Genomic DNA, 12,761 nt, shown 5'->3' on the forward strand with positions numbered 1-12,761 from the left:
TTTCTGTTATTTTTGGTCCTTGATTGCAAAGCCTGTTATCCATGAGTTCTTGGAACCCTGAAGCTTCACAACGCCCTCATTTCCCAACTTCCATCTGTCTAGTTCTGCACCCTTTTCTAATATACTTTTTAACATGCTTAATTGCTGACCTCTGGCTATCCTTACAGATTAAGAAATCACCTCCTAGTCAGTGCTCTCACATGATGGTCCTCTGTGAGCCTGGCTTTGTGACAATTGTGGATTGATAATGCCCGTGACACAGAGAGAGATCAGGGATGCCTGGCTTTTTGGGGAGAGCCCTTTAGTCAGCAGGTACATGCCAGCCGCTGTTCTACCACTGGAAAGTCAGCACTGGTCAAAACATAGAAAAGTCCACATCCTCACATCACAGCAGGAGGCGTCTACTAGATTGGTGAGGAGAAAAGCACTACTTCTTAGAGTCTGGCTTCTTAGGCTGGTGGCTTCTCATTAACATGCACACAGTTCAGCCATCCAACCGGCCACCTAGACAATCCGTCAGAAAACTCTGTATTTGGGGTACTAGGCAATAAGCTGTGGCTCATAGTAGGTTATTGTTAATAGGATCTGGTAGTGGGGCATGGGAAAATGTATTATAGCAGGAGAAAAAAGTGGATTTGGGGTGGTAAAATCTACACCACTTCCTAGAACTTTGCAGCAGAACTGAGAAAGGTCTAGAGGCTACTCAGCGTACTCTTTGGAAGGCAAGCAGCATTCTCAGAAATATCTGTATTACAAGTGTTTTTAAACCATTTCCTACTAAAATGGACTAAATGAACTATCCATTCCCCCCCCTTTTGTAGTCAAGTCAGCTTTTCCCAGGTGTTACTTTCTGGTCAGAGAGGGATGTGTCTGTTTCCTTCTTTAATGGGAAAGCCTGTTTTCAGAAGCCAGAATACGGTTACCTGTATGGCCAACCCCCTCATGGTATAAAAAACCCCACCTTCATAATCCAGTAGTGTGTAAGACCGATTAAAATGAGAAAGAAATTTGATTGTAGAGGAGCCTCACAGCATCAGAGACGACTAGCATGAGACTAGAGAGGTGTGACTCCCAGCATGAGCTCTTTGTGAATAAGCAGTGTTCACTTCTTCTGAGCTTCTTGTATTTGGCTTTTGATAGTTCTGCTCACTTGTGATTGTTTCTGGTTTTCATTTTGATTGTCTCACTCATGATCAGGCTCACCAAGCAGTTACTGTTCAAACAGGAAAATAGTCCTCATGCATGTGATATGCTTGCTTTCTGGATTCTGTCACTGTCACGACTGCCACCCTCATTGCTTGTGCTTCCCACTCTGGGCTTCCCCACCACTGTCTCTCTTGCTTTTCAAGGAAGGCTGTTTGTTTCCTGTGCTTTTATCCTTTTCCACTTGGGTTTCCTGTACCATAGGAGAGCTTACTCTTCCCTTTACGCCGTATGTGCGGTAGCTGTCCCCTGCGGCTCCAGTGGGCACTAAGAAGTGAGCTAATACACACACTGCAGTAATCCATGTCTTGCCTTGGTAGTAAGAAGCATGTGACCTTCCTCACTCTGCAGCTTCACCTCAGATTTAGCTATTCCTCTCATACGGACATGCTTGTGTGTGCCATTCCCAGGGCAGTGGGTAGAAACCTGAGACCAGCAGTGGATTATAAAGGGCTTTTAAATGGCAGAGTTGCTTCGGGCATGCTGTTATGCTCTGGTGCTGCTTCGACCTGGAAAGCAGGAAAATGTGTGCATTTATTTGGCCCCCAGCATTACTTGGATATCTTAAGGCCTCGTGGCTCACAACTTACCTTAGTAGCTTTTATTTATTCTGCAGCAAATGTGAGATCTGGTAAGAAAGTGGGGGGTGAGGGAAGAAAAACAAGATTATGACTTTTCTTTCCCTCTTCCCTAAAACTTGCCTCCTCGAACAATCTTCAGTGTGCCCTCCAGCAGAGCCGAAATCAGGCAGGACACAGACTCCTTCTTCCTTTCTCATCAAACCATAGAAATAGAATTCCTTCATCATAACCTCAAAGCTTCCTCCTTCCCTTTGCACTCCTACCTCAGCTGAATGTTCCCGTTGCTTCCACATGCGAGTGCTTGCTCTCCTGGGAAAGGGGGGAATGGGTGAGAATCCACAAACCAATTGAACTGATTGAAACTGAGGTAATCTTCAGGAAAACTGTGTGTTCCTGGAGTTGAAAGATTCAGGCACACCACAGAGAACCTTCCTCTTGACTAATCTTGGTTCTTAACTCATAGGCGATTGGGAGAGGTTGAAGCCTTCATCCCTCCTGAGTTTGTTTACAAATTTGTGTGTATGGGTCCAGGTGAAAAAGGTTTTTTGAACAGAGCATGCTGTTTCTCTTATCACCTCTTTCTGTTAAAGAATGGCTAAAGTCTGTGGCACTGTATCCACATGGTGTGGGGAGCCCATCTTTTCCTGGGCCAAACATCTACCTTTGCTCTCCTTTAACTCCCACTTAACCCTGCCTCGGTGCTCGAGAAATCATCTTCTTTTGCCCTGCATTCTGCAGCCTTCTAGAGCCTCACTGGCCATACCACACCTCCCTCATCAGCATGATGCTGGGAATAGAGTACTGAAACTTTACTTTCCGTACTCTAGACGCCACGCCCGGGAAAGGGCAGAAAGAGGTCCCTGCCCTTTGTGCCTGCCATCGTCCTGAGCTATTTAGCCTTCTCTGCAACTCCTGAAGAGAACCTGTTTCCATTACCCTCTTATGCCAAAACATTTGGCTAAACAAGACCTTGGAACCTTCCCTTCTTGCATGGCTTCCCAACTCATCCTCTCCCCCGTGCAGTGGCTTGCCATTCATCACCCTGTGAAGTTCTCCCTCTTGCTGAAGGTAAAACCCGAGCTTCTTTTAATGGTTGTTTTCTGTCGCTGCTTCTAATTCTAGGGACCAGCAGCACAAACACCGTCGGGGGAACAGTGAACAGCCAAGCCGCCCAGGCTCAGCCTCCTGCCATGACGTCCAGCAGGAAGGGCACATTCACAGATGACCTGCACAAGCTGGTAGACAACTGGGCCCGAGATGCCATGAATCTTTCAGGCAGGAGAGGAAGCAAAGGACACATGAATTATGAGGCAAGTCGTCTTCCCCTTTTGCCATTTTCCTCATCTGTCAAGAGTATCACTGAGCCCACAGCTGAATGCAGAGATGATATCAACTGCCCAGGCTAGTGCTCACCATTTCATGCCACAGCCTTTCGTAGGAGCTCATGAATTTTAACCCTTTTAGAAACGAACAAAAATCACCCAGTTACCCTTTTATTTTTCTTCCCTGACTCTCTAGCTCCCTGTTTGTCAACTAAGTTTTTTCTCCCCTTTTCTTTCTATACCTTAAACTACATACACATATGTACACGTGCACTCCGCCCACTTCCAATCAGAATAGTTGTGCTGCCCTTATTTGTTAAGTGTAAAAAGCCAATAATTATTATGAAAGATTTGGTTTGAGTTTGGGTTTCGCCGTACCCTATCAGATTAGACCAGCCCTGGTCCTAGAATTATATTTCAGGACCACCCTTTTCACACCCACGGGTCACGCCCACACAGGACTTTACATATAATTGTTTTGTTTCCAGGGCCCTGGAATGGCAAGGAAGTTCTCCGCACCTGGTCAGCTGTGCATCTCCATGACCTCAAACCTGGGTGGCTCTGCCCCCATTTCTGCAGCATCAGCTACCTCTCTAGGTCACTTCACCAAGTCCATGTGCCCCCCACAGCAGTACGGTTTTCCAGCTCCCCCATTTGGCACTCAGTGGAGTGGGACAGGTGGCCCAGCACCACAGCCACTTGGCCAGTTCCAACCTGTGGGAACTGCCTCCTTACAGAATTTCAACATCAGCAATTTGCAGAAATCCATCAGCAACCCCCCTGGTTCCAACCTGCGGACCACTTAGACCTAGAGACATTAACCGAGTAGATTTGGGGGCAGGAGATGGAAAGCTGAGGGGTGGGTGGGAGGGGGGAATGGGAAAGTAGCCTATATACTAACTACTAGTGCTGCATTTAACTGGTTATTTCTTGCCAGAAAGGAATGTTTTTAATACCGCTTAGAGCCCTCAGAATTGAGAATCTCCCTCCCCCTTCACCATTTATTGGAGTGGAACAAGAGGGAAAGAGCAGCTTTCTTGTGATGGGGCGGTTTCAACTATGCTTTCCTGTCTCCTTGCACCCAGTAGCGAGGGCTAGGAAAGAATCATTTATCGGAAAGCCACAGGAGAGCTCAGTGGAAAACCAAACGCCATCTGGAGGTTCAAGTGGGTGGAGCTCTTCATTTTGGTACCCACCCCAAATCCCTCATTCCCTCAAGAATCCAAGCCACAAGACAAAAAACAAAACAACCATTGGGCTCTCTCCTACCCTGTTCCCCCCCACCCTTTTTTCTTTCTTTGTTTCTTCTTTCGTTTCTTTCTTTCTTTTTTGCTCTTTAGAACTCAGTGAAAAACACCAGGGGACTGAGGTTTCAGCCCTTTCTTATGATAGGTCATTAGTGCTTTAAGCAAATGATATTAGCAGCTCTGACTGCAGCATTAGCAATTAGGAAAAAAAAAATTAAGTTCCCTGCGGACATGTAACTTTGCCATCAGTTTTGATGTGGAAACACTGTGATATATAAATGTTGTTGGACAACAGTAGTTTTAAGAGTAAAATACGAAAGGTTTAAAAAGTTGAAAAAAACAAGCTCTGTCCTTTACTTATTGAGACACTTTAGCTTTTTCCTTTGTATTTCCATTGTAGTAGATAAATAAATGTGAATGTAAGATTGTATAAATTACTGTACTTGAATACTTCTGTTCTCCCAGTATTGCTTGCTGGATATTTTAGTGCCTTGGACTAAACTGCTTCTGCCGTTAGCACCAACTTCTCATCAGACCCCAGATCAGCAGAGGGCGTATGGAAGGGTCATAGGTCCATGTGACCCCAGCAGAGGATTATGCCAAAGGGAAACTGAAAGAGTATTTTTTTTTCTTTTAAGTCATTCAATTTTGTCTAGAGCAGGTGTAAGATGAGCAGGGTGAGAAGTTAAGTTGACATCAGTGGTTGGAAACAGCAAGTTCTGTTTCAGGAACAGCGAGGAGGGGTGTCGTAACCAAATGGGCCAATTTCAAAGATGAAAGGCGGTGTGTGATAAAGGAAAGGAAAGACTAAGACCGGGAGAACAGACTCGCTACGAAGATCTGTGAAGCCTGCCTGGCCCGCGGGGGCGATAAGCCTCGCTTGAGCCAGGCTGGAACAGACAAGACCTAGTGGAAATGGCTGAATATAAAGGGAGTGGGGGCTAGTTTTTAAGTTGGGAAACTTTGATAGTGAAAAGTCACAGACGGAGAAAGTTGCTCTAAGAAAAACTGTGTGGATTGCTTTCCTCTTGTTGCAAATGTCTCCTGCATTTCCCAGCGTGGGGTACTGTGCTGTGCGGAAGGTGGACCCACATCTGAATTAAGCATTGTAAGAAAGAGTGCTTATTCCTACTCATTTCCTATGCGATGTCCAAATGGTTGCAGGATCAGAAGTCTGTTGTGCCACCTCTTTTTCTAGAATTGGAACTGATACTCTCACATTTTCATGTAAACAAATACTCCCCGTAAGTAATAACTGCAACCAATCAGTATTATTTCGTGCTATGCCTAGTTGTAATGGGCAGTTGTTATTTTTCTGAGCTTTCAGGAAATACTCCTAATTGGCTATGTTTGGGATCTCTGGTTATCTCTGAAGACGGGGAAAGAAGCCTGACTCTTAATTTAGGGGGTGCTTCTTCTCTTCACGAGTTGGGCAGTGAACACCTTTCCGATCTCTGACCCACAACCGGCACATCCCAGGAATCCCGTCGTTCCTTCACGGGTCCTGTTTTCTTTATTAAGTCAGCCTGGGTCCCAAAGACGCAAATGAGAGCCGAAGGTTTAGGAAAGTAGAAATTAAAAGAAGAGGGGTTCCAAGCCCCACTTCAAGGCTGTTTACTTATTTATTCTCTGCTTAAGATTCTTGGGGAGATGGTGAGAGTAAGACTAGAACAAAGAAGGTGCCAAGTAAATGAGAAACGGACCACCTAAGACGAATGAAACCATACTTTCTCCCAGAGGAACGAGGGAACCAAATGCAGCACATTATTTTTTGTTATTTGGTTTAACTTTGAGGTCTCTTACACACAAAAAGAACTGGTTTTATTTACTGTTGATTTTTCTTCCCTCCTGTGGATGAAAAAACTGAAGCCTAGAGGAACGAACTAGCGCTACTGAACTGTTTAAATTATTTTTGTGTTAATAATACACTTTGAGTATCTTTTTCCACATTACAAAAATCTTTCTGAATTATAAATGTTTTCCTTACATTATTTAACAATGTACACTGTTTAAAAAACAAATAAACTAAACTAAATTCAAACCTTGGGGGTTTCTCAGCAGCCGTTAATTGTACATTTTGCACTAACTCTGGGTGTTGCGCTTCTTGTAAGATTGCGCTTTGTGCTTCAGTTTGTTACCTTTGTAGACTTATTTAATGAAACCATTCAAATAAACCAAACTTGCTTTTGTTGAGCTGTGGGGTTTCATTTCCAGCAAATTACACTTTCATGATCTCATTAGCTCACTTTTGAGTTGCGTACAATTTCTGTAACTGGAGTCCTAACTCCAGGACCTCTTTAGCAGTCCTGAACTAAACTAAGATTATACTTCAGAAAAGGAGTTTTTTTTTTTTTTTTCTGATGAAAACGGTAAGGGTGTCAAAATCAAAAGATGAACATGTGACCAAACCCACGTAATGAGGTAATGAGGTAACGGGATAATCAGGCAAAGCTACATCTTTGTCTTCGGAAGGAAGAGAAATGGCTGCCTTCCTGTACTTCAGCAGTTCCTTGCCTCGACTTCATAGCTTCCCACAGATGGACGTGCGATCCAGAACGTCACAAAAGCCACAGTGTGAAAATCAGATAGATAAAAGGTACAACCCAGGTACTTTTTTACTTAAAAAGTGAACCTGCAAACTCCTCATTTGAGGGGAAGAATTAGGAGACATCCGAAACTATATGAAAAAAGCCATTTATGTGAAGGTGGCTTATATCTCACAGCTGAAATGGAAAACTACAAACACCTACTTAAAGTTTTTTGTTACAAAGACTTTATTTTGCTTCCTTAAAAATGCCTTTTCTTTGGCCCTAGATCATTCCCTTGATAAGGAAAAAACCCACAGGACAGTGACTTCATAAACCTATAAACGAGAGACTATCATAGATGAAGATGGCAGGCTGGATGGATGCAAAGCAGCGAAAGCCCACTAGCCTTTGTTCTTAGCAGGATGCGCGGTGTGGTGTGGACAACAGAAACACGGGGCCCTCAAGCTTAAAGCAGACAGACAGACAGGAGCGAGAACCTCATACAGGCATGAAGGTGAAGTCCGGGCTCCGTAGGGTGGCTTATATTGCTTGCAGGCAGGTAGCCACTGAGGGCTCCCAAAACGTCCATTTGTTTGACCATAGGAGCTCAAGAATAAACAGTGACGAGCCTCAAGAGCCAAAGAGAAGGTGTTTAATCTTCGAGCCTCCCCACTGCAGCGTGTGACCAGCTTTCTTAAAGTGCTGCTTTACTTTCTCACTGCTCCGCACTCTCTGCGGTACGCGCCCACACTCATCCTCAGGTACAGTTCAAAACGAAGCAAGGTAAATCCTTGGAAATACAGCTCATTCCCTAGGAATGACGAATAATGTTATGACCAAAAAGGAGTTTCTGTAAGTCCCTTTTGTCACAAAGTCCAGTGGTGGGACCTGAGCCTCAGGATGGATCCAATTTCCTTTTCTTCAAGTCTTGGTTCTTATAGAAATCACAGTTTCCTACGGAAGAAAAAAATTATTTAACTATGACTGCCACGATTTTAAAATAAACTGACAGCTAAAATGTAAAGGCCAGTGGGGGGCCTGGGTGGCTCAATGGGTTGAGTGCCTGACTTCAGCTCAGGTCATGATCTCATGGTTCGTGAGTTCGAGGTCGCTGCTGTCAGTACAGAGCCTAACTCAGATCCTGTCCCCACCCCCGACCCGCTCCCTCATTCACAGGTGCACTTACTCTCTCTCTCCCTCTCTCAAAAATAAACCTTAAACAAACCTAAGAGACGAAGAATAAAAATGGTTATGAGGGTAGACCTTTCTGTTACCTCTAGCTCAAGTTGCAATACCGGACGTGAGGGGCCTGCTTGGGTAGGGAGTCTCTTCATCAGTCCTGCCTAAGCTGCCTGTTACCAGCAAGGGTTCTAAGGGTTTACACCTCAAGTCGGGGCCCCAGAGGACAAGTTCTAGCTCACAAACCAGTTACCATTTACACTGCTATTCCTCTGGCACGATGAATTTCTTAAAATGCAATGTCATTCTTTCTTTAAAATGCACAGAATTAACCCAAGTTCTCCCTTTGATTTCTGCTGCTAAACGCTTTTGCTACCTGTGAGGTCTTGGTGGCTGCCGTGGGTCGGGAGGCGCCAGGGTCCGGATTTTGCTTGCGGATCCTGGCGGCAGAGGTCCTGTGGGGTCCCGTCCCAGGTCACCGCCTGGTTCTTCAGGACTGGTGTGGCAGAGGTCTGGGGTGGGTCTGGCCTAGACGAGGGCTTCACGTCACTGTCCCCTGCATCTGGACCCACGTCCCACATTCCAAGGCTGTCTGCAAGGACGGACATCGTGGGAAAATGCGGCATCAACAAAGAAGTGTTCTCACAGAGCACTGGGAGAAGCATCGTAAGGAATTCCAGGTCGTGAGCGGACCGGACGGCCTTCGGAATTCCTCCCTCCCCTGCCCCTGGAGGTGCGCCAGCGTTTCTGTGAGGACGACAGAGGAGCCGAGTGTGTGCTGTCAGGACTGCCTTCCGTCCATTACAGGTCCTCTCTTTTTCTCAAACTTGGGGATTTTTCTGTCTCTCTCAAAATGTACCAGTGACTGCCGAAAGTGCGTTTCATAGGTTTCACTTAATAAGCACCTATACTGGGCCGCCCGGGTGGCTTGGTAGGCACACAACAAACATCGGCTCGGGTCATGATCTCACGGTTCGTGGGTTCGAGCCCAACGTCGGGCAGCCTGGAGCCTGCTTCAGATTCTGTCTCCCTCTCTCTCTGCCCCTCCCTCGCTCACATTCCGTCTCTCTCTCCCTCTCTCAAAAATAAACATTAAAAATAATAGTACATAAGTCATTCCTTTAGCCCCTACACACCTGTGAGGAAGTCCTCCGTGACTGGTGTAGAAACAGCAGTTATGGGAGTGCTGTGCTTCACAGGAAGTGCTGGTGGTGCCGCTACGGTTCACGTGGGGGGGGATGGGGGGGCAAAATCAGAGAATCACTCAGTTGTTGGAGGCAGCGCCTCAGAAGTGCAAAGCTGCCTAGAGTTAACGCCGGCTCACACACAGTCGGTGGGAGACCGATCCCATCCCTCCCTGTGTGCAGATCTACACGAGGCTAAACACTATTCTCGTCTTCTCACTAAACTGGGGAGAAAGCAAGGTTGACTTCTCCTCAAGCAACTCGCCAATTGTCTGGGATAAGCCCGTTCTTTGGTTCTACTCTCTGCGAAAGACCATTCTCTTCAAACAGTTTAGCCTTATGTTCACAGACGACTCAGAAAAGCTTTCTAATACGGAGGTGGCCAAAGTAACTGGAAGGGAAAGAAAAGTTAGGTGCCCTAAAATTCCCAGTTCTAGATTATCTCAAGGCCCCTTTCCTTCCCTGAAAACTGATGGGGGCGTCTTTCAAAATGGGGAAATGCGTGGCAGGATTTCACGACCTTCACTGCTTGGACTTCTCTCTCCTGACCTGGAGTCCTGCTGAGTCCCGGGCTGGACGGAACCGTACATTCCGGCAGCGGGTCAGGCTCGTCCCTCAGGACACCCCCCCAGGGCCTCGGCTCTCATCCTCCTCACACACCCTGATTCTTCTCCACTGATGGGGCAGAGCGTTGCCCCTGCTGCTTCTCCATTTGCTCCCGGAACTGCTGCTGCAGCTGTTTCTGCCGGAGCTTCCGCTGGTACGTGGCCTCGCTCTCCGTGGCTGGGGCCAGACTTCTGCATCAGAAGAGCAACAAGGCTGGGCTGAGTTACCCAAGGAAACGATACCCTGTCCCTGAGGGGGGCACAGACCACTCTGCTGGCTCAGGGGGTGAAAATGGAGGTCCTGGAGACCATGAGGAGGAGAGAGCGGGAACTGAGGCCTCGTACCGGGAGCCGCCGGGCTTGTCTTCCTGGATCACAACGTGGGGGTCATCCGAGCGGCTTGGTTTGCAAGGGGAGGTCACCTCCTGTGGTTTTGGGGGCCCCAGGGTCCTATTCTGCCGGCAGCTGCTGTATCTCGGTTGTTCCACAGATGGTTCAAAGTCTTGTCTCTTTGCTTTAGTTAAATCCACTTCAATAGGCAACTAATAAGGGAAGAAAAGGGGTAAATCACTTCTTCCAATTGCACTTCCCCTTCCTTTTCCCTGCCTTCAAGATCTAGATTCCTGGAACATGGTATCTGACAATCCTCTATCCATTGTGCCCTCTAGGTGCTGAGGAGCTGAGACAAAGGATCCACACTTTGATCCACACTTCAACTAATGTTTCTAATTATAGAGGTGAAGTAAAAAAAAAACCCTTCATTTTCTACTTTCTACCATTCTGTACTAGTCAAGTTTTGGTAAAAAGGAATCTTACTTTATGATTCGAGGCAAATGTTCTATAAAGCCTAATTTGAATCTTTCGTGGGCAGCTGGATCTGTCTGCTGCTGTCTGCGTTTTATCCCTTTTCCACGGAACTGATCACACATACTCTCTGTGGAGGCCTGTACTTTTCTGGCCTTTCTTCCAGGGCTTCCCCCAAAGTACCACACTCCTCCTGAAGAAGCCTCAGGTTGCTGCAGCACAACTAAGATCCTTCAAATGACAGGAGGAAGAAGACTTGCAAAACACTGACATCTCCCAACTTAGGGTCGTTCCCGCATCTCACCAAATATGAGAAACCATACTTTGTGGCATTTGGCAAAATGTTCTACTTCCAGGCCCTGAGCACTACGGAAACGCAGAGCTTTTCACTTGGGAGAACTGTCTTGATTCACATTGATGTTAATTTCAATAAAGGTAACCTGAGGGGCACCTCGGTGGCTCGGTCAGTTAAGCGACTGACTCTTGGTTTCAGCTCAAGTCATGATCTCACGATCATGAAATTGAGCCCTGCATCAGGCAATATGCTGACTGTGGAGCCTGCTTAGGATTCTTTCTCTCTCAAAAAAAAATAAGTAAAATTTTTAATAAGTAACCTGAAAATGAACATTACATTATGAAATTTCTTATCTACATTGGAAAGTAAATGAGTAGGTTAAAAACAAATGAGCTTGGGGCACGTGGCAGCCTTGGTAGCTGGAAGGTGCAACTCTGGATCTTGGGGTCATGAGTTTGAGTCCCACGCCGGGATCGAGATTCCTTAAAGCCAAGCCAGCATAAAACCAAGACAAGATTCCAGCAAAAGGGGTAGAAACACTCCTGGCATTTTGTGTGGCCACTTGTGCCCCTGCCCGTGCCCAGCAGAGAGCAGCACAACCAGGAGGAAACCTCACACTGAGCTCTTCCCCCAGGAAGAAACAAAGGAGTAGACTGTGCATCCGATGTTGTGGCTTGTCTGGAGCTGCCTACAGTACTGTTTTCTGCCTCACCTGACTCAGCACGATGATGGAACCGGCAACAGAGTTTGAAAGCCACTAAAGCACTAGAACATGTAGCAGCCGCGGTTATGCAGTCAAATGCCAGGAGGAGAAGGAGATCATAAAAGGTTTGAGAGGTCCTAGAACGTCTAGCTGGGCTGTCTGGTAAAGTTCTTCCCTGCACAAAACCCAGTACATAAAGACTGGGACACGTGTTTTTTTTTTCCTTAAATGCCACATCTCAACAAAATATCAAAGGCATTTAAAGAAACAGGGAAATGTGGCCCAAACAAAGTAACAAAATAAAACTCCAAAAACAGACCCTAAAAGAAAATACAATCTATGAACTGCCTAACAAAGAATTTAAAACAACTATCATAAATGCTCAATCAGCTAAAAGAGAACAGTCCAGCTGAATGAAATCAGGAAAATGATGCATGGATTAAATGAGAATATCAACAAAGAAAAACTATTAAATAGCAGCTAACAAGTTCCAGAGCTGAAAAATACAGTAACAGCTAAAAAATTCAGTGAAGGGGTTCTACAGCAAACTTCATCTGACAGAGGAAAGAATCAGCCAATATGAAGACAGGTCATTTGAAATCATCTCCTCAGAGAAGCAAACAGAAGGAAGAATGAAGAAATATGACCTAGCTTAGGGGCCTATTGGACACTTGTCACACTATATATTACAAGAGTCTCAGAAGAAGAGAAAGAGAAGGGGGCAGAGAGATTATCTGAAGAAATAATGGGCCCAAAACTTCCAAAATCTGAGGGAAGAGAAGATGTATAAATTCAAGAAGCCCAAAACACTAAACACACCAAAACACATTATAATCAAACTGCCAAAAGTCAAAGACAACACACTAATTACAAACTACCAGAAAGAGAAAGTATGAAAACAAACCCATTTCCGATTACATCAAAAAAATAAAATAAAATACTTAGCAATAAATGAACCAAGGAGGTAAAAGACCTGTACACTGAAAACTATAAGACACTAATGAAGGAAACTGAAGAGCAAATGGAAAGGTATCCCACGCTATGGATTAGAAGAATTAGTATTGTTAAAATGCCCAAACAACCCAAAACAACCTACACATTCAATGCAAT

General features: G+C 45.6%; 2 protein-coding genes across 16 annotated transcripts in view; one reads left to right on the forward strand and one right to left on the reverse strand.

Moving 5' to 3' along the window:
- Positions 1–6,546, forward strand: part of WNK1 (WNK lysine deficient protein kinase 1) — a 148,462-nt gene extending 141,916 nt beyond the window's left edge. For all 7 annotated transcript variants that reach the window (XM_077759218.1, XM_077759212.1, XM_077759214.1 and 4 more), the window contains 2 exons: positions 2,907–3,094; positions 3,595–6,546. In XM_077759218.1, the coding sequence (XP_077615344.1) occupies positions 2,907–3,094; positions 3,595–3,912 (506 nt within the window). In that variant the 3' untranslated portion in view covers positions 3,913–6,546. The remainder of the gene's footprint in view (positions 1–2,906; positions 3,095–3,594) is intronic.
- Positions 6,547–7,103: 557 nt separating this feature from the next.
- RAD52 (RAD52 DNA repair protein) overlaps positions 7,104–12,761 on the reverse strand; it is a 30,026-nt gene continuing 24,368 nt past the window's right edge. For 8 of the 9 annotated variants that reach the window (XM_077759226.1, XM_077759224.1, XM_077759219.1 and 5 more), the window contains 5 exons: positions 10,195–10,391; positions 9,905–10,041; positions 9,197–9,277; positions 8,437–8,652; positions 7,104–7,835 (listed from right to left, as the gene is read on the reverse strand). In XM_077759226.1, coding sequence (XP_077615352.1) covers positions 7,777–7,835; positions 8,437–8,652; positions 9,197–9,277; positions 9,905–10,041; positions 10,195–10,391 — 690 coding nt within the window. In that variant the 3' untranslated portion in view covers positions 7,104–7,776. The other variant, XM_077759227.1, reaches the window with a different exon arrangement.

The sequence above is a fragment of the Crocuta crocuta genome, unplaced genomic scaffold (assembly GCF_008692635.1).
Source record: "Crocuta crocuta isolate KB4526 unplaced genomic scaffold, BGI_CrCroc_1.0 scaffold72, whole genome shotgun sequence".
NCBI lineage: Eukaryota > Metazoa > Chordata > Mammalia > Carnivora > Hyaenidae > Crocuta > Crocuta crocuta.